The sequence below is a fragment of the Pygocentrus nattereri genome, chromosome 10 (genome assembly GCF_015220715.1).
Source record: "Pygocentrus nattereri isolate fPygNat1 chromosome 10, fPygNat1.pri, whole genome shotgun sequence".
In the NCBI taxonomy this organism is placed as follows: Eukaryota; Metazoa; Chordata; class Actinopteri; order Characiformes; family Serrasalmidae; genus Pygocentrus; species Pygocentrus nattereri.
The window spans coordinates 27,030,219-27,057,967 of NC_051220.1; the positions used below are offsets into that span (position 1 = coordinate 27,030,219).

The window sequence follows — 27,749 nt, forward strand, 5'->3', positions numbered from 1 at the left end:
TAAAAATGGCTTTCATCCCCCTTTTTAAAGGCTTAGGTATAATATTTTTTGACAATAAGGCAAATTGTAATGTAATGAAGAAAAGTACAAAAGTAACAGAGTTATCCTTGACTGATTACTTTCTCAATGGTAGCTCTTTTAGGCATTTTTTCCAAAATAAAATTTGATCAAATGAGACAGAGATAACAATTATGATGAAAATGTTTAATTCCATCTTTGTGTTTGTACCTTACATCAAACACTAAGAACATACAGAAGTATACCTCTCCATCTTAGACAACACACATATATTCCCAAATAATAGCAATAATAATAATAATAATAATAAAAATAATACATGATTCATTGTCTGCTGCCCTGTGCTTTTATTTGGCTTACTTTGAAATCATGAAACATTTTAGAAATTAAAGGGTTATCAAGCTGAATTGAGTCTAAAGGCACCGAAAAGATAAAGACAGTTGAGTATGAATATGAAGATACAGTATATCATAAAGCTACAAACTGTCAAAAATGTTTTAAACTAAAATGCAATCAGACTGATATCCTTTAACACAACCCTTTTAAACCTTCAATGTTGACTAATATGATACTATGCAGCATTCATAGTTACATCTCATTTACATACAGACAGTGTTTTTAATGTTTAAACAAATACATTGTACTACAACACAATTGTCACACAGCTCTACAGCATTTGCATTTACACAATGATACACATCTTTCTATGCATTACATGGGAACGTCTTACACGTCTTCCTGATTTGGTACGCAGGATAACATTCAGTGGTGAAGAAAGTGGGAGGACAACAAGTATAAATAAATTAGTTTACACCTAGCACTTCTGCACCCTAGTGTGTAGTAAAAGTGAATAATTATTCATAAAATACTGTGATTTCATTTTACATGGTAGGGATTTGAGAAACATTCTCAAAAACATGTAATAGTGATATTGCTCAAGACCTTCTGTGGCAGTTCACATTAGCTAATGGTACACAGACACATGGTGGTCAGCTGTAACCATCTAGTGCAAATTACAACATTTGCCACAGAAATCAACCATATTTACGACGTCATAACTACATTACATGCTATACAATAATCAAGTGGATCTTTTGGATACCAAGATTCAAGAGTTTTATTGTCATGTGCACAGCAGAACAGGCAGTTGCGCTGTACAATGAAATTCTTACTTTGCTGTTCCTCCATTCACCATATATACTCTTAAGAGAATAAAAAAAAAGAAAATATAAGAATAACTCTAAAAAACCGTAGTAAAAGGTAAAAGCAAATAGTGTACAGTATGTACACCATAGCACATTTGAACTGGAACAGGTCACTAACACAAACTTTCTAAACATTGAAATATTGCATTCCCCTGTGTGAGTCGAATGATTTTGGACACAAAACACTTTATTGCTCTCTAACACTGATTTGATAGTAGAGCACACTGTGCAGTGACACTTGTGCTGCCTAATTCTCCACAGTCAGTATCATAATACATTCACATTTGTGTGCTTAACACTAACATGGACGACTCATAGACCACATAAAGATAATGGCTTTTTAAAATAAAAGGTATCAAATTAAAATGATATATCAAATTATTTTTTAAAAGAACAGTTTCAAGATAAACTGAAATAGAAGGACGGAAGTGGCAGGAAGTCATTGGTATAAAAGGATCGCCTCTTCAGGATTTCTGTGGACACGCAGTGAACTCGATGAATTCACCATTCTAGGGAGAAAAAAGAATAACATAAAAAGTTAAAAAAACAAAAACAGAAAAAGAACACAAGTATGGATGTATTCAGCTTCTTAGATAGGTGATGGCATAGCAAATAACTGTTCATCTCGGTGGAAAATATTATATATTACGTTCACAGTTTTTCAACCCAGACACATTTTTAATATGATTTCCATTGATTTTTGATGGTGCAAATGCCTATAAAGCCCAGTGCAACATGGACAATGAAACAACATTTTGAATAAAATCTGCGTTAAAAACTATTAATCTATCCTTTATTGCCTCTCATAAACATTAATGTATAGGGATACTGCTTTGCTTTAGGTATAATGGCAAGCACATCCAGAGTTTTTCTGTATCAGATCATACTTTGTTAATGCAAACATACTTTGCCATTAAACCACATAATCCATTGCAACCAAACATTTTAACTGATCTTTCCAAAATCTTTAAGCATACAGTATGTCATTCTTTGAGTTACTGTACATAAATACAGGTTTTCCCTTTGTGTAAAGAACATTCCCCAAGTCATTAAACACAACTGAAAAAGTGGTGGAATATTCTTATTAACCCCTTAACAGGCCATGGGCCCACCGGCAGTCCCAAAGTTTTACTACACACTTCTATAAACTGAGAATAGCTCAGGCTTACGGGGTTAAATCAGCACAAAAAGTACACTGCACTGTAACAACAGGAGAACCAGGGCTGAGAGCACAATCAACTGAATCACAGTCGTCACATTCACAGTGTTTAAGGAGCCAAAAGCCAATACAGTTAAATCTAAGTGCTCATGTTTCAAGCCCAATCAGGGATTTCGGCCCACAAAGCAGCAGATCATGGGCTATAGGCATGGGCTTGGGCAGGATTCCCTCTTAAACTCTAAAGGCAAGGAAACACCAGGCTTGAAATCTTTCTTTCTTATTCTCTGCAAACAGTGGAACAAAAGCTGTTTTGAAAATCCCTGATTGTGGCTTTAAATGTGCAACACTAGTTACATCAGGCACAAACCAAACCATAATGTACCTCTTCAGTTTCATCAAAAACTGGCTGCAAAATAAAGAACAGTCATTGAGAGTCAGGAAAACACAAAGCAAGCAGAGAGTAGCACATGCCACAACACCTGGACATGAGGGAACACCAGTATTCAATCATTCATTGAACAGACACGTAGAGGCCAAAGAATGACACATCACACAAAAGATGTAACACTGCAAATAACAAGTCATCTGCAGCTTTATAAAGGATAACCCCTTATTATATCTGTCATCACAGCCTTTCTGACATTCGAATTATGTCCATAAAATCTACTTTTAATTGTATTCAAGTGAGCTGTGCCTTCAGGCAGTTCTAAAGATATCTTTATTTCATGTAATCATGCAATTGTGACTGCAGTTCATCTTCAAAAGCATGGAAATGATAATGGATTTTATAATCTAGGTAGAAATGTCTACAAAATAAACAGTTTTACCTCATTACCCTCATCTGTCTGACGCTGAACAGTGCAGAGTGGGAGTAAAGAGATAAATAAATAAATAAATAAATAAATTGCAATTGCTAAGCCACATTTTAATCTGTCTGAAAGTGGCTTGTGCAAGCCTTGTCATGCTGTTGTGTTTTCTGTACTTGTGTGTTTTTGATCTTTACCTGAGGTCGATACTGAGCAGCCCACTGGAGGAACTGAACAACCTCCTCATTGCCTGACTGCATGGCCTGAGAAGCACAAAAATCAGGTCAAATGAGAACATCCAGAGAAGCAATGTCAGGGCATACAGACATAACATATTTATCAATGTACCACATTACATATTTTGTATGACACTGGCACTAACATTTTGGTGGTATTTTGGAGGTATGTTATTGCTATTCTCTGTACATGGAAAAGGAAACTGTATGGACTGATATATGACACGATGGATCATCATGTTCTCACAGGGTTCTCTCTTTTTTTTTTTAGGAAATAATTTTCCACGACTTTACCAGGACAAATTCCAGGATAATTTCCATTACTTCAGTACACAACAGCTGTTGCTTACAGTTATTTTTAAATGATGCTCAGCTGCTAATATTCTCAAAATAAAAGTCAACAAAAAATCCCTGAACACAGTATTTCAGTTTTTCTGAGTTTCAGTTTTTCTCAGTTTCTTATTTCTTGATAAGTTGGGAGAGTTTAAAAATGCATCGATAGTGCCGCCTTCACAAAATACTATGATGCAGTTGTTCTTTATCCATACTATGCTCCAAAAAGGATATTGTGACATAATTTACTGCAATATTGTCATATTGCCCACACCTACCCCTAAAGACCCCTTAATTATATCACCATCCATCATATGATCCTAAGATCTACTAAAATATTAGAAGTGGCCTGTCGTTTCTCTCAACTAGACGTTTCATTGCGGCATTCACTGTCTGCAGTGTTCCAAAACCACAGTGACCAGACACTCAAATGGAGCATTAGTTTCCCAGTTGATTTTTAACCCATAGGTTACATATGATGTTTGGAAGCTGTCCACATATACTTACCACTTCTATGGGCAACTGTCCACTGTAACTTGACATGGTCATATCAGCACCAGCTAGATGCCAAACCTCCAAACCCTCTAAGTCTGCGCATGCTGCCAGCCTAAGGGTGCACATACACAAATATACACAAATACATATGACCTACTGTATCTGCACCAATATAACACTGATATGAGCAGTTATTAAACAGTTATTTGAGCTGCTCTATCTTATCAGTACACAGGCCTATTAACCTGGACACCTAATAACTCTTCTGATTCAGTGATCAGTAGGACATGAACACTGATATTGACAATACACAGCATTATTCCACGCAAGATGACATGATGACCAGTGTAACAATGTCTTTGACAATAAGACTTTGATTATAAGAATAAGGAAATAATGTTGTGTAACTCTTGTGTTTACTTCAAGAGTTAAATACCACACATATATCTCTTGTCTCAATGTAATGTAGTTGGGGAACATTCTAAAAACTTGTGAAGGCCTTGAATGACTGGTCAGACCTGCGTGAATGGTGCACAAGACAAGAATGGAGGGGGGGTGTCTGTGTCACACCTGCAAAGTTCAGTTCCAGCATCTTCCATTTCATCCCAAGAGAGATGGGCACCGGTTTTTCTCAGGAGCTTCACAATATCTTTATGTCTGTGAGAAAGACGAAAAAAGGAAAATTGATTATATAATGTAGCGTATTATAAGCCAAAGGTAGTACTGACCAATAGTATAGCTGCTGAAGCTGTGGCCTGTAGGGTAAATTTGGTCAGCGAATAACCTGTTTTGCCTGTGACTCAACATCCTCTTTGACGTAGTGCTAAGAGTTTCGCACCCAGTACTATCATATATACATTTAATAAACATTCATAACGACGAGAATTAGAATTGTTTTGCTATAAATTTGATTTGCCATGTAACTACATAATCATATACACATTACATAACTGGCTGGAAAATGAATTCCACTTACACTCTGTGTCCATGTGTCTGAGTCATCATTTGACTTTTTAGGGTTGTTTTGAAATCAAACAATGAGAAAACCAGGATAAAAATGTAAAAGATGTTTTCTTTTTCCGCAAGACGGTGTGTACAGCAATAACTTTTTATTAAAATTAAATCATTATTATATAATTTGTATTTCAAAACACAAATGGTGTTGATGGTGAATTCAGAACGATACTGATTGAAAGTTTGGAAACCAACAGAATCAATCTGCTTATTTCAATGACCTATCATTAAAAAATTAAAGATATATTGTTGCTGTCATGCTAAATGTTATGTTGTTTTTTTTTACTTTTTCTATAATTTAAAACAAAAGAAAATATGTATCTGTCCAAAGTACATTCATAACTTTCAATGTAAGTTAATGCTAAGAGGCTTCATTCCAACTGATTTTGGAGCATTTCAGTCTGTTGGGCCAAAAAAATGGAGTTAAATGTATATATAAAATTTTATTACCATAAGGTGAAGTATGGGCAGTTTACTGTAAAGAGAAGTACACGCCACTATTAACTGCAGTAAGTTATGTTACTGCAGTAACATATTATAGTAAGTTATATTAACTGCACTGAGTTATGTTACTAAACCAAGGAAAAAAGGTCCTTTCCAGTTTATTCCCGATACCACAAACTCAACCGAAAGCAGTGCATTCAGTGTTTGAGTCAGCCATGCACTTAGCAACTGTTGGCACAGGTTTACAACACAAGGGTGACTGTAATGGTCCAGACAGGCTGAGACAAGTTGAGGCATCGTCACTTAATCTCCCAAAACAAACACATCTTACACAAGGCTCAATGACTCCCAACTGTTCAGTATACTGGTCATAGACAATTATGTCAAGATAGTTTTGTTAGAACTGAAGGGAATAAAATAGCATATAAAAACTCTGATCACTGACACGTATTCAGATGTGCTACAGTGCAAAAGCTATGCCTCTCAAGCCAGGTTTCAATGACTGTTTAGTTGTGAAATAATAAATTGTGTGAGATAATGGCAGGTGTGGTTCTTCTGTAATGTATTTCGGGTACGTTTGACCACACTTTTGCCCTACCCTACCATGCCTGTTTCTCTGTAGATCACTGACAAAACTAGAGGCTGTTGAATATCCAGTTGGTTCTACTTGAAGTAGTCATAGTATCTGTCAGCCATGAAGAGAGTAGCAGGTAGGGCTGGTTTAGATAACACACCTATTTTTTTCACCTGTTTTTTCTTCCTTGTAGGAACACGACACCATTTCTTGTTCTTTTTACACTTAGTGAAAGGGGAGAGTCCTCAAATTAATCTTTTCAGAAGGTTTTAATGACAGACGCTGACCCTGACTGTTGATCTGGAGCTTGAGTTTACAGTAGCTCCGGCTACATTGGATAATTATACACTGCTTTCAGACTAGAACTAAAATTGGTAGTTTTCACCTTGTTGTTTATAAAAATAAGCTTGCAAGACAACAAGTGCGTTAAGAGAGACAGCAAGCATTGCTACCACAAACCAAGGACACACATTACTTTAACAAAGGACATCGAAACTGCAGCCTGGAGAAATCAGCCACTCCCTCAGGAGCGGAAATGTGGCCAATGTCTCTGAATATTACTAAAATATAACAGCTGGAGTAAAAATAAGCACCAGTGAATCTGTGTGTCTCATGATTACTCTAATTAAAAGATAATTGTTGTCAAGGCCTTTAAACAGCATCTCTAATTTCTTCATACGCACAAATGCACACATGCGCACACTTATTCCCGTGGTACACAACTGTAATTTAGTTAGACCCCCTCTTCTCTATCTCTTTTAATGAGGTTGACATCTCATCCTGGTCTGTTTGTATGTTGCGTCTCCACAGAGAGAGGCTATGAGATGTGAAGAGACTGCTGAGTCTATGGGGGGCTAAAGAAAATGGAGGCTAAAGCGATTCTGTCCTAGTTTCCTGATTCTAACTATCATTTTGTGTGCTCGACAGACCATGCCACGGCTATTAGGATAGTGCCCTCCACATGCACATATAGTGGAATTAGGCCAGATATACATCTAATGTTTATAACTGGAGAAGTTGTACAGTGAGAAGCATACACTAAGGTTGTGGATCACACAGAACAGGTACAGAAGAGCTCCAAAAGAAGCAAGACAGCCTCCTGCAATCTTAAAAAAACTTTCTGCAGCTGTTTCTTCACTGCCAAACTTTCAGCTAATAATTAAAAAAAATTATGCATATGTTTTAAGCCAGATAATAAACCGATTAAAGGAAAAAAATGATTACACAACTTTCCAAATTTTGCTCCTTTGGTTTATATCTGGAGCTGCAAGACTAATGTTGTAATGATGTAAAATACATCACCAAAATGTCCCTCAATTCACTCAACCTGCATCCAGGTTTTAATTAAAATCATACAGGCGAGTCAATGTGGTTTAGGATTCAGTGCAACCTACTGTAAACTATAAAAATAAACAAAAATGCTGTAAACTAAAAAAATCTTTGATCAGATTGCTCCATATTTATGATGATCATTGTCACAGAAGCTGATTCTAGACCAGCACTGCTACACCTCAGACAGATTGTGAACGCAAACAGAAATTTGGTCAAACAAACATCTCAGGTGGTCGACTAAATCTGGGCTAAGAGAAAAGTTGTGTAAATGTGTTCTGTCACAATATTCCTTTAAGCTTGATTACTTGCTTTAAACATCCATTAAATTCTCAATTAATTTGCAGTAATTACTTGCACAATGATAATGTTTAAGATTCTTTTCTAATATGAAAAGAGCCTGATGGACACCATTTTTAATTAAGGCTTTTTAAAGACTTCCTATTTTTTTTTCCAATGAGGGATTTATAGTGATGCCACAATACAAATTTTTGCTTATTAATTCAGCTACTGAAACCTTGAGCATTTCCACAATACAGATACTGATCCGATACTGCTTCTTTAAAGAGAAGTAAAAAGTATCTTTAATTGAATAACTTTACCTTACAGCATTTATTTGTAGGCTATCACATCATGCAATGTGAGTCTGTGGAATTTCAGGTTTGATTTGTGACAAGACTGGATCAGATTTATCCTTCTTTTCCCTATAATATCCAATCCAGCCTTTTCTGCTAATATTGGTCCAATAATGATGCATGGTATCAGCTATTATTTAAATGCTATACATGTGTTCTTATTGCTGGGTGAAGTCCTTTTTATTTTTGGCCTTTTACAAAAAATTTTAATTACTCAATTCATCATCAGAATAATACCCCGATTACCAGATTACTAATGTAATTGATAATAATAGCCCTTCTGGATACACATCAGCTCAGAAGAGCAACCCTGACTCTTAGCATAATCCTTTCTCTAACCATGACGATGTGCTCCATTGTACAAGATTAGACAGGCACAGAGAGGTGATTTTCCAAAGTGCAGAAACATTTTCAATATGAATTAAGCGTCAGACACTTCACCAGTATATTTTACAGAAAACACATTCAGCCATTCATTGACTAAAATTGGCGCCCTGCAAAAGGGGTCGGTTGAAATGATGGAGTCTGTCTGACGCAGGTTTGTAGGACGCAAAGGAAATGTAGATACGTGATAAAAGACCTGCAGAACAAGATGCCCACACACTTTTTCCCCCACCCACTGACACCTACGCTTTCTGTCAAGTACCTGTTCAACAACACATGCCATCAGGTACATACAGACACTCAAGTTTAAGTACGAACATACAAGTAACACACAGATATTATCATTATACACACTACACACACATGCAGAAATATAGGTTTAAAATTTAACCACTGAACAGTACAACCTAGATACAAAAATACTGTAAAAATTGCTGTTTACAGGAGTACAGACAGCATATAACTCCTGCCTCGTCCTGTGTCGTTAATAAGCTGTGCAACAAGATGATTATATTCATGTTTTTTTCACATTCAAATTGCGTTCAAAATTGTGCGGGAACATCAAGTAGTGAACTCAGCAGTGTGACTCTGGGGCTGAGTGTATTATGCCTAATTCATTTAAATTGCATATATACACTAAATCTTCTTCAACAATGCTCTTAGTTTCCCCATTTCACTTTTCTAGGGATTTCTGAAATTTTTAGGATGCATTTTTAGAGAATACAGTCAAGAATGGACATCAGATCTGAGAAATTAAACCAAAATACAAGAACATACTGTAATTTAAGAGTACAGTATGTTTTTGTAAACTTTACTGTAAAATACTGTGAAACTGTGGTGAGGTCTTACCTAAAACGAATAGCATTTCGAAGGGGCGTGTCTCCATAGCGATCTTTGGCATAGACAGTGGCTCCTTGGCCCAAAAGATACTGCACAAGTTTCAGATGACCCTCGCACGCCGCAACATGGAGAGGAGTTCGCCCATCATAATCTGCCATACTTAGGTTACTGCCCTGCAGAATAAGGCAGTCAATGAGTGCGGAAAATAATCAGCTTATGTTTATTATGTTATTATGTTAGCTCATGTTATTCAATTATGGAGTATTTTAAGACACACTGTGAGAAAAATCAATGGCAAGAATGTTACCGCTGACAACACATCATCACAACTCTAAGGAGTTAATGGGTCCAGACTATAATTCCTGACTCTTAAAGCTACACACTACAGAGCAGATCCTAGTAGTTAATGAACAATACATCTCAATAGAAACAAATATAAAACAATCCTAGATTTTAAGGAAATTTTAATTTGCAGTGGATGTAGTGGAAACCTTGCAGGACAAACTGAAAAACAATCAGACGTTTTAGCTTAAGACTGAGGGAAAAATTATAGCTCACTGGTCTAATAGCCTTGATCTCCCACAGCCAAAATCTATTGCTAAAGTGCAGCTCTATGGAGGGCAAGGTTATCAGTAACAGGTCTTTACAAACACAGGCTAGATGCCATCTCATCAGTGCACAAGAGGGCTTATCTGAACATGACCTCTCACTCTAACACAAGAGGAAATCATGTTTAGTTTCCTTCATTCTGTTCAACTAATGGCAGCATGATAGTCATGTTTTCATTGAGAGATAACGCAGCTGGTTCAGACGTAACCTATTGACGTAAACTGGCTTGCAAAAAATATTCAAAGGTCAGCCACTGTCTGTTTTAGCTGAAAGCTTGAAATTACACTATTTTGGTTACCAGCCTACAAACAGTGATTACAGTGTTTGTTCAAATTATATTGAGCTGAATCCTGCTTTACAAATCTAGACCAGATAAAAGCCACAATCACTTACAGGTTTCAAAAGCTCTTAACTTGAGGGTAAATGCACTTTCTGACCCAGGAGATACTTAAACTTCACTTTAGGGGTGTGTCTCTGAACTGATGAACTAAAACAGGTCTGAAAACTTGTCTGAAAACAGGTCTCGGGACTTTAATTTGAGATAGGAGAATGCTTAGAGGAAATGGTGGCAGGGCAGAGCCATTCCAGGCTAAATGGTAAAGTGAATGAAAGGGCATGAGAGGGCTCATGTTTTATCAGATATGCTTGATAGAGGCAACTCCAAAGCAGCCTTAAAATGCTGAGACCTGGATCTCTTTGGTACATGTATACTCCAGGACAAAGAGCCTGGAGTAAAACCTTACCATCTCCCTGATTGCCTCCAGGGCCTCAGTATCACCAATCTTAGCTGCAGCACAGGCCAGTGTGGGTGTCAAAGCATCACGGATGGCTTCCAGCTCCTGCAGACACCAATAGTTATAGCAATCACAACTTGAACAGTCCATTATCAGTGCAAACTCTAGCAGTAAATGGAGAAACTGAGTATTGTCTAACAATACAGCACACTGTCAAAGTATTGTCACTTTTCAAAGCATGTTCAGGGGTCTCACCTCTTTGCAGCTAATACTGAGGGATTTAGCGATGACCTGAATGAAGCGACTGTCACTGAGAGTCAGCTTGGCCCCCTCCAGGTCAGCAATCATCTCACCACGCAGGTTATGGCTCAACATCTGAAGGCCCAAATCAACTTATGTTGCAGTTATATGTAATCACACACACACATTTTTCTGAAATTGCGTATCCATCTAAGTCATGGGGAGGTGCAGGAGCCTATCCCAGCAGTCATTGGGCAGAAGGCAGAATATACCCTGGACAGGTTGCCAGTCCATTACAGGGCTTTATGTAATCTATGTCACAAAATATAATAAAGATGATGTCTTCAATCCAACCCACGATTATCCTCTCATAGTCCGCATTTCAGCCATATTTTAGATTTCAACACCCCTGAGCCAGTTCATTAATGGCAGCAGAATGCAGAACCGTAATTAACTGGTGTCAGGTTAAGGAAGTGCAAAAGGCTTTAACTCAACATATATATGTATAGATGATTCTCTTATTTGCCAGTAAAGAAATAAAAGACTTTATACTTTACCTTCTTCTTCTCTTGTGTAGTAAGGTCTTTCCTGGCCAGCACATAAGAAAGTTTAGACAGTGCAGCTTCTGGAGTCATATCACACCCAGCTACCAGTCCAGCGTCACTCAGAGCCTGAGAAAGAGAACAGTGAAATTATACTTTGATACAAACAAACATATCAATATAGCATAGTGCACAAAACTGGCATATAAATCAGATAGACAGCCATTTATAAACACACCTTGCCAGTGGCATATGATGTGGTGACAGAGCCCCTAAGGCACTGGGTGCAGTTGACCATGATGACTCCTCTTTCTGTGGCTTTTCGAAACTCTTCCAGCAGGTCTGCACGGTTATCAGGAGCATTGCCACTGCCATAAGTCTCCAACACAATCCCTTCCATGGGTGGCTGCAGGAAGGCCCTGACCTGGTCAGACAAAAAAAACTATTTAGCAATCGCTGCACTATATTTATACTCTTGTTGATATAAAATCAAACAGAACTATTAAAAAGAACAATTCACTACAATTTCAACTATCCTTGGATTAGATTTTAAATCCCTCATTACACTGATATAGTTAGACGATCCCTTGAGGTGTCACATGATTCAAGTGATGTTAACAGCACTGTTATCAGCACTTCTTACCAGCAAACATGCAATGCAATGAATGAAGCAATGAATGCTGTGAGCTCAGTGTTTTAATTTTGCCCTATGCTGTAAAGTGTCCCTCTGGGAAGCAGAGCCTATCACACCACCACATTGCCTAACTTGAGGGCCTGTTTAGCCCAATAGTCCCAGAGAGAGAATTAACGGTGCTGGAGATTAAATTAAATTCGCATCAACCCCCCACTCCACAGCAGCACATCTGGAACCTCTCCCAAACACCTGAACAGCCAAGGACAGCTACCACAGAAACATAAACATTTTCTACCTAGGAGCTATATACTACAGTAAAGATGATTCTCTCACAGCATTTCAGATTAAAATAATCTTTTCAGTTTTACACTGTCATAAAAAACCAACCCCAAAAAAGCAACTACTGCACACACCACGTTACTGTTTGAACAAAACCTTGTATGTCCAAAAAAAGTAGCTGTACAGGAGAAGTAAAAAGTGTTAACTTTAATGCTACAAGATTTTATTGTAAGTAATTTTGAACCATTTGTATTTGTCCATCTTAAAATTTCAGCACAATGTAAACACCGACTGGTATTTTCAAATTAAGGCCAAAAATTAAAAAATAAGAAATGAAGATTTTGCTCCAACTACAATGGTATGATTACATAAGAAAGACTCATATCTGAAAAGGCAACCTCAGAGGAGAAGCAAAAAATGTTCTTATTTAAATTCATAATAATGTAATAAGAGTTCATTTCAAGCTATTCTGGACTTGTTTCTATTTGTCCTTTAAGGAATACTCTCACAATGTAAAGGGTATCTGGTGTTTTTTTTTAAAGTTTCAAAAAATTGAAGGTACTTGGTTTTGATGATACAGTGGTGATATTTAAACACAAAGTATAAAACACAATCAATGAAAAGCATTTGTAAGACAAAAGAACTTCCCTGCCTGTGTGCTTAATCTGGCTTTGGTGTGATTAATATATTTTTATCATTTATGCAATACTGATTCAACTGAAATATTCTCATGTCTGAAAAAAACTGTTCCTGAACTAATGCACATTCATTTTCATAATAGACACAACAACATACAATTCCTCTCCAAATAAAACGATTACCATCTAACTGAACATGAGGAGGAATAGAATAAAATCTACACCGTATGTGAGGGACGTGTCATAAAAAAGCTCTGAGGTCATAAAAGCAGATAAAAAAAGCTATCGAGCCGTAGCGTAGTGAAAGAACCAGACTGTGGTAGTAAATATCTGCTCCTTCCCCCACTCTGCTCTTGAAGAGAGCTAGAGTTAGAGTGTAAGTGCCAACTCCTCACTGCTTTGTGAAGAATTAGACATGCTCCATAACTCTGTCTCATTACTTAGCTACCAGCGCTGGTCATAGGCAAGTGGATCTGTCATACTGCAAACCTGGGGTGCAGACATTTACACAAAGGAATAATATATTTTACAATGAAATTAGAGAGAAATTATGCAGATATGTTTCAGCTGCTTCATTTCACCTGCAATGCACTACACAAAAGCATCTAACATGATGAACAGGGCTGACACAAAGTATGTGAACACTCAAATAGTTGTTTGTTATGTTGGTAGTCAGTTCATTATTTATTTATTCGGAAGCTTCTAGACCCCACCAAATTTCTAGAACACTCTTTTTGAGATTTTCAGAGTTACAGGCTGTTTACTATTATTACAAGATAAGACTGGCTGTAAATCTGGAATAAACTTTGAAATGATTTGCAGAGTCACAATGCTGAACAAGATTTTTGTTCACTAATTAAAGTTATTTCTCTCGCAAAGGAGAGGACCATTAAGTTACCAACAGAATATGAACTTGACTATTCATTCAGTAAACCAGCTAAACTGACCGTGAAGACAAGTCGCTAAGCAAAGATTTTAAAAGATTTACTTTGTGAGCTTCTGCGTCGTTGCTATGTAGATAAGCAAAAATGCATCCAAACTCATCTGCCTCTGATATTACAGCACAGTTTACAGTTTTAAGGCTACTACTGAGAACGAGTATCTGAGTACTTGTTCAGACAGACCAAAGAGCTCTCAAATACTGTGCTGGCCAGTCGCGACGATAAAAGGAAGGACATAACCACAGAAACAACAAGGTTCTCAGGGGTCCATCAGCACACTAAAACTCAACATCATCATTTAAACAACGTCTTACTGTCTCAGATGTGATTCCTGGAAACAGTCGAAGGAGGCCTACATTACGGTTCATCTGAGTGTTGACCCTGAACTTTGCTGTTGTGTTGGCCCTCCACACCGTGTCCCAATTTACTGAAAAGAAGGAGAATAGAAAAAACATATGGAGTTTGTAATGTAGCACGAAAGGAAAGCCAGCAAAAACTTTTTGTGTAGTTTAGTGAGAAGTTTTGGTGATGAAGTTCATTTATTGAACCAGAACTAACTTTTGATGTCCACTTCAGCATTTGCTAAGGGAGCCAGGTTGGGGGAGTTAAAAGCATTGAAACTTCCTGCATCCACTTTAGTGACACGGTTTCCTCTGTACAACTTGTGATGGAAGTAGAGACACACCTGTGTGGAAAGAAATTTTAAAAAGCATTTTAATTTCCCTTTCATCAACTCAAACTAATTTCACTTTTCTGTCCTGTCAGTTTGGACCAGAAGACATTTCTTCCTGAGTGGGACAGGATAATTCTTTTGCATCAGCTTCAGCAGAGCATGGCTTTGGAGTGAGTTCATTGCAACACTTTACATCAGCCAGTAAACTAAACAGACTAGTTGAGCCAGTGCCATGGGGGTGGTTGCGACTAAGAGTAAACCACTCTTTTTCAACAAAAGAGACGGCAGACTGACAAGTAAAATAAGCAAAGGTCAAATCAACTGCTGTGACTTTTGATTAGTTCTTTAGTCTATTTGTAAACACACACAAACACACACCACTGGAATTTTTATTGGTATCTATGTTATTTAATAAAGACGGAAAGCCACATGTGTTTTTTAATTTTACTGGCTAAATATGAGTGAGTCAGATAGTTTGGGGTTAGTTCTGTCTGTATCAGTACTGAAGAGTTACAAAGAAGCAGCCTTCTGACAACATAGTCTTGCCTAGCTTATACTGCATTTGAATGGAGAGACTTGATCTGCAAGAGGCTGATTCAATACTCAGAAATGGAGGAGGCCTCACTCACCTCTGGGATGACAAACTGCCCTGCGATCAACAGCGCCCCTAACAGGTTGTCTCTCCCGTCATTTCTCATTTCATAGATAGGTACCTGCCAGACACAATGAAGTCAACAAGAGAACATACATTTAAAAAAAAAAAAAAAAAAGTTACCTACAAAGTTTATTATAACATTTCTGCGATCAGAAAAACACTTAAAATTCTTCTCACCTGTTTGTAGTGAAATAGTTTAATGCAATATTTAGTAAACACAGCCAACCTTTTATCATTCACTCTCAATCCATACATATTAAATTTGGAAAATCAGCTGCAAAAACAGCTTGGTTTGAATTCTGTTTTGTGAAGTTACATAAACCAACACATTTATACATATCCTGTTTACACTGCAATAAACTAGTAAATTGTGTGAAATAAATATCTAAGATATTTAACATAAAATATCAATATGTAATCGATATATATTAATAATAAAAATATTGTCCATACACAAACGGTATCTCACTAAACATATATGTGATGAGATGGAATAAAATTTAAATGAAAGTTGACTTGTTAAGCCTAAATCTTAACAGTTTAGCTGCGTCTATTCACACTGAAGTACATACTACTAATAATAAAGATTAACTTAAACAGAACTTTTCTTTTTTTTTTTACAACATGTCAAATTGATTTACATAACAAGATAAGTAAAAACATTAGAAAGACAACCTGTCAATTTGTAAACAAAGTAACAATGCAATAAGAAGCAATAAGAGAACATGAACCAATACTACAGGCATTACCTAACCTAAACAAATATGCATTTAATATGGAGTTGAAAATACATATCAAGCTTGCATTGCCAATATTCTCTGGAAAGCTATTCCACAGTTTAGCAGCCACAATAAAGTGTTGTTGCTTTTTTAACACAGCAAGATACAGGATAGCTGGAGGGCCACAGGATAGGAAAGGTCATTTACATATAATTAAAAGTACAGCAACCAAAAAGGTCTGTTCACTTTGGTTTCTAAATCCAATATCTATATAACTTACATATTAGACTCACAGTAGGTACTGAATTGTATACAGTAGTTAGTACATAAGTGTACAGTTCAAGGGCTTAACAAACTGATAAAACTGCGTGTGTGTGTGTGTGCGTGCATGTGTGTGTGTATATATATATAATATCAAGCCATTAGTACAAATTCAGTCTTTTTTCAATCTGAGCCTTGTGAAATGTTCTGCTTTTGCCATGAATAATCAATTTGGCAAACAAAACAGTGTTTCAGTTAGCTTAGGAAATGGATTGCAGTTGGAGAGATAGAGATTGAGGGCAGGGTGAAGGCCAGCAGGCATACCTGAGAGCCAGTGAGGATGACAGGCTTGCCAAGGTGCTCACACATGAAGGACAGTGCTGAGGCTGTGTAGGCCATGGTGTCTGTACCGTGCAGGATGACAAAGCCGTCATATTTCTCATAGTGTTTCTGTGAGCAAGACAGAGCACAAAACAGTTGCTCACCAACTGGGACAGCAGCAGAATGAATAACAGATTTTAATGCATATCAAAACGTCATAGATGCTGTGCCACTATGTTGAATAACAAAGTACCTCAATGTCTTTCCCTATAGCGGCCCAGTCATCTGTTGTCATGTTGCAGGAGTCCAGCAGGGGACAATATTCTATAACAGTATACACTATCCTTTTGTTCTGTTTTGACAGTCTGTATTAAAAGAGCAGGAAAACACTAAATGAGCCCATCGTGAGATAAAAAACAAATTCAAATCCACAACACACATGACATAACAAGCTGAAAAATACACAACACATTAAACCAGTGCAGACTGTGAGAGCAGACCTAAACAAGCTCAGTTAAGTCAGTGTGCCAATTAAAACATCTAAACTAGCAAAAGCACTGATAGAGGTTCTTAAATCCTTCCCTTTGTTCTTTTAAGCGGTTCTTTAATACAACCATGAAAGTTGGACAGAATTCAGGTTTTCTGGGTTACAGGAAGGAAGCGATATAAAGGGCTATAGGGTGAGGGCTGAGGGCAGACCCTGGAAGGGAAGCGAAACAAAGTCGATTTCAGAGGCCTTTTGCTTAATCAGCAGGGTGCCTCAAAATGCTTCAAGGATAAGGAGCAAGAATACAGTCTATAGGAGGGGAAATTGTGTAAGCTTGTGAGTGTGTGTGTGTGTGTGTGTGTGTGTGTGTGTGTGTGTGTGTGTGTGTGTGTGTGTGTGTGTGTGTGTGTGGTGTAGTAGGGAGAGTGGGGCACTGTCTAACACTGAGTAAAATGTAACACAGATATTTTATGTTGTTAACAGTAAGCAGGACAAGCTTCCGGTCACCTGGTAGTATTGCCATAGTAACGTCAACTGTTCATTTTTTACAGCAAACAGACAGATAAGAGTGTACAAGTCACACAATTCACTCTATATTATTATAATCATAACCAACTCATTGTGAGAGCCACCCATAAAAAACTACAGCCTCCACACGGCGGGGTTACTTTTAACGCACCTACCTAAAAAAGAGAGAAATATATATTTTGTTGCATTGCATTGCTGCTGTTAAATCAAAACCTCGTATCTCCATTTTTGACATTTTTCAGTATTTGAAACCATTTGAAAATACATACCGTCCTGTTGAAGAGAAGACTTATGCTTGTGGGGGTTTACAGTGCTGAAAGGAGTGCTGGGGGGCATCTCGCACCTAAACACAGAGTGTGCTCATCTTAGCACGACCCTCTTGTCCTAATTAAAAGGGGGCAGTGCACCCTAAACCCCACATCCATATTAATACGGCCTGTAACTGCTGTTGGATTGGACGTGGCATGTTCCAGTGCACAGATGAAGTAAAGGAGGAGCGAGGCTGCTTACAGCTCAAAGAAAAGACTGCCTTAATCTCTCCTTTTGAAATGCACCCCTCACCCCAAAAAAACCCGCCATCCAATATAGACATGGAGAGGAGCACGGCTCAAGCCTTGTTCAGTATTTCAATAGAACAGCGGGGGAGGGAGGGAGGGAGTGATACATACACAAACACACACACACACACACACACACACACACACAAACACACATCCATCCTAGCTTCTCCAACAACTCTCTGATGAGCTAGGCCTCAGCTAGTGCTCTAATTAGCCTCCAGTCACAAGAGCAGCCTCTAACATATGTTGTTGATGTTCTTAAAGGATGGGTGCCTCAGGAAAAAGACAATATATTCAAATCGCCAATTATTCATTTATCTAACAATGTTGGTATGGGTGCTACAGGGAGGGGGAGGAATTAGCATATTCCTAGCTGAGAGGGAGATGAAATGTGTGCAAGAGTAAGAGAGAGATGGACCGGGAGAAAGACAGAGAACAAAAACTAATATATTGGCAGGTGAAGTCATCTTGAATTTAGTTGATATATCTAATATCTAATATTTTAAATAATGGTATCCATTGAAATCATCATATTCTGTTGGAAGATAATATTGTTTGCTTCAAGTATTGATTCTTGAAACAAGCAAAATAATCTCCGCCAACACAATAGATACATTTTACCAGATAAAATGACCTGAAACAAGAATGAGAGAAAAAGAGAAAAAGCAAAAAATCATGTACTTTTCTTGTATTTTGTTCAGTGTCAGTAAATCAAGTCTATTGTTTGTCTATTCGTATGCATATTTATATTCGCTCACTTTCACTGCTTGCAAAAGAACACTGCAAATGCTGAAACAGTAACGAATTCTGCATTACATTTTTATTCTTTACAGCATACAAAAGCTCAACAAAAATCTCCCTATGAGGGATATCGCTTAAGCCCGACAACTTCACAATGCACGAAAAGTCAGGGACAGAGTTACAGACTAGTAATTAGGGTTGAAATCCAAACGCATTCAAATCCAGACTGACATTTTAAAGAAGAGACAATGGTTATCAAATGACTATAAGCAGAACAAAGCCATTAAGCAAAGCGTCTTGCCTAAAATTGTGGCAAGGGTGAATAGCCAAAGCCCTTTCCCTCAGCCCTTCTCCATGCGTATTCTAATTCATTTGCACTGACCAGTAGGACCACCAGGCCAATTAATCTTGTGGTCAAAACTACTGATTTCTAGCCACAATTACAGAAACATGTTTATTTTGTATAAGATCCATATGTCCTTTTGTTTAACATTATAATGGTTATGCCAGGGAATGCCGTGAATCAATCCTCATTGTCACAATATAAGCCAGACAGTTCCACTAACTCACCTCCATCTTCCTCAGCCTTTGATCAGTCAGCCCTCCAGATTTGTTATTGGAATCACTAAAGATCGTTACGCTATGAAAACTGCAGCCGTGCTTCTGAATATAGTCCTTTCTAAAGTGATAATTGTGTTAAGGAATAAACTTCTGTCTGGCTGTCATGGAAAGTGACAATATTCACACAAATTTTGTTCTTCCACTTGACATTTAACTTTCTAATTCTTAAATTTTCAGAGTTATCATTGTTATCCAAGTCTTTTTTATAGTCAGCACTACCACAAACAGTAAAGCCATATTTTAATAAACCAGCCATCATGGCAGGTTATGAAGAAATGTTTACAAGTTTTAGAAGGACATTGTCACCTGCAGTCATGTTAGCTGTTATTGTAATAGTTAGCGAATTCTGGGAAAAATAGTGTCTGATGAAATAGGGAAAAAAAGAAAGGAATTTGGTTCAATCCTGTAACAAATCTAGCCTGTAAAAGTAATGATTGTAATGCATTGTATGATGTGTGCATTCCTTCTTTGCTGGGGTCATAGAGTGTTTGAGTAATTTTAGCATTATTGCCTACTTTTACATGCTCATCTTAAGTGGAATGCTTAATTTAAAAATCGCTTATTTTAAACAGCAGCCAATGCTCAATGTTTTAATATTGGTATTGGCAAAAAAAAGCAAAAATGGTCTTGTATCATCTCTACTTTAGATCAACATGTCATTAAAATCATGAAAAACGTGCATTCAACACGATCCAAATATTCAAATATATTTGACTGACTTCATCAGTCCTACCTAAATGGTGGTGTGACTTGATATATTACTGCCACATGCAGTAACTACCACACTGTAGCACTGCCAACTGGACTGCAATGGTTTATGTCAACAACACTCATCAGAAAAAATGGGAATACAGCTGACAATAATATCATGTAGCCCCTGTGAGTTTTTGTGTGCTAGCCTACAGAAGCCCGACCTCCATGTCTCTGCATGCTTAGAGACTAGCCATGCAGGGACATTCTCCTAGCTCTATCACTTCTAAAGCAGAGAGAAAGCTCTAAACTGGGTATCTGGCCCCCATCTGGTGGTCTGATACCAGACATGGCGCCAACCAACCCACCAAGGCTCCATGCAAACACACTCAAAGAGATCAAAAAAGAGGACTAATAGAGCTTAGACTCCAGCTCTGTTCTAGTGGCCAGTGAGCATGTCACCTTCAGCAGACCCCCTAATGCATACAACCCTGTGAAACATGCTGGGTCATTCTGAGGCTTAACTTGAACCACAGCTGTACACAAATTTCAGTGTAACGTCACTGAAGTGTAAGACTTAAAAATGAGTAAAGGAGCAGAATGCGTTCGCTTGGTGTAACACTGTGAGATATTTTACTTGAATTCTATTTTAGAATACAAGAAGAACACAACTGACTGATTAACCTTTAACTAACAAATACATAACTGTTTGCTCAATAATTACATTTTATAATTCAATTTTATTTCATTTCAAATAAATAAAAGTTCATATTTGAGAAGCTGGGATTAATAGTGAAGTTGAGGAACATCTTAATATTGTGGGGGCAACAGGCCGTGGAGGATGGTAACAGCATAAGAAATATCATTTTAAAACATTAAACTCTCAGTAGCCCATCATTGCCCATTCTAGTCATTTCATCACCATTTCAGTTCTCATATAATTATGAACAAGTTTCAGTCGATAGCCCCTTGGTCTTAGTTTTGATCAAAACTAGGCTAGTAATTTAAGTGTATGTTTAATACAGTGCCCTCTACAAATATTGGCATCCCTGGCTGTAGAAACATTCTTTATTTCTTATAGTTTTAAACTTTCATTCAAAATATTAACAGAAATCTAACCTTTATGAAGTATAATACTTGAAAGAAAACAATTAAAATCTTATCATGAAATATTTTTTCCAAATCTATGTGTGCTATAATTGCTGCCACCCCTAAAAACTTTTGAGTCAACTGAAGTATATTCCCAAGCACTGAAGTATATTAAATTTTATGTTTTACCGTTCACCTGAACGATCAGGAACTCTTAAATGATTTGCCATTAATTACTGTTTCACTGGGGTATATATATGAGGTGACATACAGGCCAAATTCCCTCTGTCATACATCACATGACAACAACCAAAGAATACAGCAATGATGTATGACAAACGTTACTGAGATGTACAACTCAGGAAATACCTAAAAGAAAATGGCTACACAGTTGAAAGCGCTCGTTTCCAACATCAGGACAGCGTTTAAAATAAGATTTGCTAGAAGTTATTGGAACTTTCAGTGGGACTGGGTTCTATGGCCAGATAAGACCAAAAAAGAGCTTTCTGGTACAAACACCAGAGGTGAGTTTGGTGTAGACACAAGGATAGCCACGCAGAAAAGTACCTCTTGTCTAATGTGAAGTATGATGGTGGGTCTGAGATGTTTTTCTTCCAAAAGTGCTGGACAACTTGTCCAGATACATGGCATCATAGACTCCATCAAGTACCAGCAGATATTAAATCCAAGCCTGACTGCCTCAGCCAGGAGGCTTAAACTGGGCTGTGGTTAGATCATACAGCAGGACAATGATCCACAGCACCCTTAAAAGTCAATACAAATATGGTATACTGTCCACAGAATCAAGGGGTTTCCATGGCCACCCCACAGAAAACCTGTGAGATGAGAAAAGGAGAGTCCACAAGTGTGAACCTTTTGGGGAGATCTAGAGAGATATGCAGGACTGACCTCAGATTTTTGCCACGTGTTCTCCAATCTCATTAAGCATTATAGGAGGAGACTCATAGTTGTCATCATTGCAAAAAAAGGCTTTATAAAGCAGTGAATAAAGCAATGGCAAAAAATTGTGGCACCCAGATTTGAGGACAAAATTTTTCTTTCATGATAAGATTTAGGTATTTTCTTTCAATCATTGTATTTTATAAAAGGTTAAAATCTTTTTAATATTTTATTGAATGATCAAAAATATCATCCATACTTTCCCTAACTGTCACATTAGTAAACAATTCAAAATCAGTATTGATTAGTTTGTTCTTAAAAGCTTTTATCTGCACTAGCATCATCTACAGTTTATGGGATGTAATAAAGTGTAATAGAATCACTGGTTTTTAAAGTATATAAACAACTACTGCTGACTTTAAAATTGTTCATTTTTAAACAGGCAATTGGATACAGAAATATTTTTATCAAATTAAAAATAATTTTCTTGCTTCATTGAATCAATTTTATAGAAATAATATATGTGAATTCTGGGTAGATTACAATAACTGATATATTTTGTGTGCATATCTGCTGCTGCCATCATAAAAACATTTATAAAATATAGAAATTGGGTCACCTCGATTCATATTACTGGGAAATTTGTTTCTTTTTTTTCTAAATAATTAGAAATGCAGTAAAATGAACAAAACACAGATATTTTAGCTCAGTAGCCCAGCAGCACTAAAACATTTTGCTTTTCTGGAAAACAATAAAGGCATCATTAAAATCACTTTACAATATCTGTAAAATTATCAAAACATCTTTCCAATGCCAATTTTTTTAAGCAAATAGCTGCTGATACCAACAAGATTCCTATATTATCATGCATCCCAATTGTTTTGGTTCAGTACTACTAAAACGTATAATCACTGAATATTTATGCCTGCATCCATCACTCCATCTAAACCCTTTACATAAGCACTGTGGTAAGCTGTTCATAACTTAACAAGACAGATGTTAAGCAAATTGAGCACATATATCTACACACATGCACACAAGCACATACACACTGCCAACTAGCAAGGGCAAACATTAGGCTACCAGTACTACAGGACCCGTGAGATAGTTCATCAGCATGGTGAGTTGGCTTCCTGTTAAAGCAACATACAGAGGTTCAGAATGAGTTACTGCACACAAACATGAGAAAACAGCGCTCTCTATTGGGCATATGGGACTGTTACACAATCCTAACATTTAGTACAGTCCACTCAAGCCTGAGATAAAACTAATCATAAATGTCACATCAAGTGTTTGCATTTCTGAAGACTAATCTACACACTACACACTGAAGTATTGTCCATTAAATGTGCATATGCACATGATTTAGGAAGGAAATAGTGTAAAGAGAATAGTATGTAAATATTGTTAATATTTAAAAATATACAACGGACAGCTCAGTCCATACAGTCCATATATGGAAATTAAACTACAAAAACAGCCCAATTTGTTTTCACAATGTCAAAAAAGCAATTTGTTTACATAAATCTGCCCATTTAGCCTGCAGCAGTTTAGCGTCACCCATGCACAATGACGTTAAACAGAGTGTTTTAGTGTTTAGCAACACAAGGCAGCCAATCAGAACAGCGGTTATTAACATATATCAGTCTTAAATGCACAATAACAAAAACAGCCCATTTAATTTAAGGGGTGAAGGCAGGTTGTAAAATAGCAAAGTAAATATGAAAACCACACAACCATCAAAAGTGGATCACAGGAAAAGGAAACTAAGATATGGGTCCTTTAAAATGTTTTCTACAGAGGAAATACAGACTGTGAAGCACAAAAACGTGTATATGCTTGTGGGCGTACTCACGGCAGTACTAGTGTGTTCTCTGGGTGCTCATAGTACTCATACAGCTTGGTCTGCTGGGCGTACTGCTCATCATGCAGAATGTGGAGTTTGCGCAGGGCTTTAACCAAGGCATTGGGCTCTGGACACAGCACTGTGGTGATACAGACAAACGAAAACAGTGCAAAAACATCACTCATGGTGAGTTAATTATAGACACTAATTACAGATCTCTGTCATCAAATTAAACACAACAGTGAAAACAGTGCAGTACACAAGTAACATGCAGCAGAAGTTATGTCCAGCGACAGTGTCCAGTGCATATGAATATTAATAAACTACGTAGGCACCACTCCCATGTGTTTGGCTTGTTATATTCCATTTCGTCAGGATAATATAGAGCACTTTTATCTGATGGACTCCAACTTGCACACTTTACACTCATCTATGCATCTTCAATGTGCCACCCCTAACAAAACATATAGAATAAAAACTATTTCATTTTCTAAATAAGTCAGGTAATCAGTTAATGAATGTCACGTTGACTAAATCAATGTCTTTTTCACAAACTGCCATTTAAATCAGTAACAGACAGTTTTCCACATGACTGCTGGTCCTTCAGCCCGCAGTGAGAAGTGTAGCAGCTGTGTATTAGTGTAAATTTAAACGGTCACTGGAGAGTCTAAATACGGACTGAGAGGTATAGAGGCTGGCAAACACAGCGTTTGTAGGAGCAGCATTTGCTCACAAACACAACCTTAGGACTTACACACTTTTTGTAGCTTACAAATGACATTCATATAAAATGTGTACAGAAACTCAGAACTTATAAAATTCAACAACTATAACAACTATAGTGATATAATAAGGTTTTTCATAAACAATACTGTGTATCTTAGGCAGCTATGAAATCATTTTTAAAAAGTATTTACAACTATTTATATTGGCAGTAGGTTTATTTTTACTACTAAATCCCATCAGAAGTGCTGACTGATTAGCTGAAGCTGGATTGCATGGTGACTGTAAACACTGGCTTTCCTTGAGAAGAGGTTTGAAAAGGGTTAAGCCAGCGTTCAGACACACAAAATCATGTCTTGTTTATTTGTGTTCATTCTAATGTTAATGCTGCTTTAACAAATAAATGTTTATTGTCAAGAAAAGCTGCTTTACATAGAATTTTCTTTACAGAGCCTGCACAGCATTGAACGAACTAAAGCTAAACTGACAGGGAATATTGACATTTATTAAAGGACCATGTAAATGGGTCAAGCTTAAAGGTTCGGTGACCTGATGCTCTTTTACTCCTGATCCTGGTGTTCTTGCCGCTTCTCGTGCAGTGATGTAACATCAGCAAACGTTCACTGCAGTATGAGCTACAACTCGGCCAACCTTGGTTATAGAAGTTAACATTTTGAGAAAAAGAATTCAACTAGTTGTCTCTGGCGGAGCTCAAAGGACTGTACGCAGTAACGTTCGACCGGTTTAAAATACATAAAATGTTTCTTTCTTGCATAATTTTCTAAATGAAAACTGGACACTGTCCAGGGCTGCCACATGTTCACACAGCTATCCAGGGCTAAGTAGCTCTCAGCTAACCTAGCGATTCCTCTGCAGTTCAGCCGGCTCGTATGGAGTCAAATTAGGGTCTTTAATGGTGACGAGAAAAAAAATATATCGCAAATATAAGATTAGCATTTTGCATTTTACGTTCCTATTTTGTTTTTGCAATACTTTCTCCCTTTTGCGTTTCTTTCTTTTGTTTGCGTTTCACATTTTATGTTGCTGCTTTTTTTTTGCAATACTTTCTCCCTTTGGCGTTTCTTTCTTTTCTTTGCCCGTCTCGCGTTTTACGTTCCTCATTTTTTTTTTTGCGCTTCTCTCTTTTCTTTGCTCTGGTTTTACCCTGTGTGGGGGCGGGGAAAGAGGCGTGGCCAAGAGCGAAAGGCGTGCCGTGAACGTCCGCGTCATCAGTTGGAGCCACCGTCACACAGCGCGGCAATTCGGTTTACTGGTATCATGGCAGACGGTCGCCCAGCTGGACCACAGCTATATACACTGATATATATATATACAGGTATATACAAGCTGAGGGAACTAATGAGGACAAGTTGTAAGCCTTCTGTGCCGAACCATGTCTAGGTAGAAAGTGGTAAATCTGCACGTTCTGGTGTCTCCTTCTGCATCACACACACACACACTTGAACACAGTAAAGGCTTCATGACCATCTAATTAGTTCGGGTGCTGACAAAACACCAACATGTGCAAGACAGGAGTACTCCAGGACCAGGATTGGGAACCACTGGCCTGATTCAGTAGACCAGTAGTTTTCAGCTCCAATCCTGATGACCTACTGCCAAGTGTGTGTGTGTGTGTGTGTGTGTGTGTGTGTGTGTGTGTGTGTGTGATGCAAAAGGAGACACCAGAACGTGCAGATTTACCACTTTCTACCTAGACATGGTTCGGCACAGAAGGCTTACAACTTGTCCTCATTAGTTCCCTCAGCTTGTATATACCTGTATATATATATCAGTGTATATAGCTGTGGTCCAGCTGGGCGACCGTCTGCCATGATACCAGTAAACCGAATTGCCGCGCTGTGTGACGGTGGCTCCAACTGATGACGCGGAACGTTCACGGCACGCCTTTCGCTCTTGGCCACGCCTCTTTCCCCGCCCCCACACAGGGTAAAACCGGAGCAAAGAAAAGAGAGAAGCGCAAAAAAAAATGAGGAACGTAAAACGCGAGACGGGCAAAGAAAAGAAAGAAACGCAAAAGGGAGAAAGTATAGCAAAAAAAAGCAGCAACATAAAATGTGAAACGCAAAGAAAAGAAAGAAACGCAAAAGAGGGAAAGTATTGCAAAAACAAAATAGGAACGTAAAATGCAAAATGCTAATCTTATATTTGCGATATATATTTTTTTCTCGTCACCATTAAAGACCCTAATTTGACTCCATAGGCTCGACGCCTCTTCAGGCGAGGCTGAAGCTGGTTTCTTATTTGAATATTCCTGTTCCACCTTAAAAGGTGCAGCAGGTACACCGTAACGTACTGTAACAGTTACACTGTACACTGTAACTGTTGCACCATTTAAGGTGGAACAGGAAACTTCGAAGGAGAAGCTGACTTCAGCTTCGTCCTCTTTCTATATGTGGTGTTTAACGTTAGCACAGACCAATAAACCAACGGTCGTGTCGACCAATATGCCTCATGACTGGACATGAAAAGGCGCTGTGACACAGGTGAGGCGTTAAGCGTTACCGTTATTATGGTACATCATGCCGATGGTCCCACCGGTGTTTATGACCAGGACCCTCGCCTCAGCGCTGGGGCTCACATCCAAAGAGTCAACACTCTGGCTGCTCGATATGGCTTTTCTCCGACCCTGACCCATCCTACAGAGAGACGTCTGCGACTGAAAAACATCCGACTGATCAAGCTGGTTTAATGTGCTGTGAGAAAGCGCCCTCGCAAGGGACGTCATGTTGTCTGCTGAAGAAGAGAGCCCTGAGGTAGATCGCCTGCACTCCGCCATATCTGCCGCTGCAAACTGAAGGTCTTAAAGGGACAGTGCGGTTCGGCAC

The 27,749-nt window shown here is 37.9% G+C and overlaps 1 protein-coding gene across 3 annotated transcripts; it reads right to left on the minus strand.

Annotated features, from left to right (window-relative positions):
- Nucleotides 1–189: 189 nt before the first annotated feature.
- Nucleotides 190–27,749, minus strand: aspg (asparaginase homolog (S. cerevisiae)). 3 transcript variants are annotated; one of them, XM_017699776.2, is made up of 18 exons: nt 27,427–27,749; nt 24,190–24,319; nt 16,972–17,083; nt 16,722–16,847; nt 15,392–15,475; nt 14,648–14,774; nt 14,404–14,516; nt 11,836–12,021; nt 11,613–11,726; nt 11,071–11,190; nt 10,825–10,920; nt 9,482–9,645; nt 4,823–4,909; nt 4,265–4,364; nt 3,386–3,451; nt 3,210–3,233; nt 2,765–2,788; nt 190–1,732 (listed from the first exon to the last, which is right to left on the minus strand). In XM_017699776.2, the coding sequence occupies exons 1-18, from the start codon at nt 27,698–27,700 to the stop codon at nt 1,688–1,690; spliced, it is 1,992 nt and encodes a 663-aa protein (XP_017555265.1). In that variant the 5' UTR covers nt 27,701–27,749; the 3' UTR covers nt 190–1,687. The 3 variants fall into 3 exon arrangements, with proteins under 3 accessions (XP_017555265.1, XP_017555267.1, XP_017555269.1); XM_017699778.2 differs by lacking the exon at nt 2,765–2,788; XM_017699780.2 differs by lacking the exons at nt 2,765–2,788; nt 3,210–3,233 and having other exon boundaries at nt 27,427–27,748.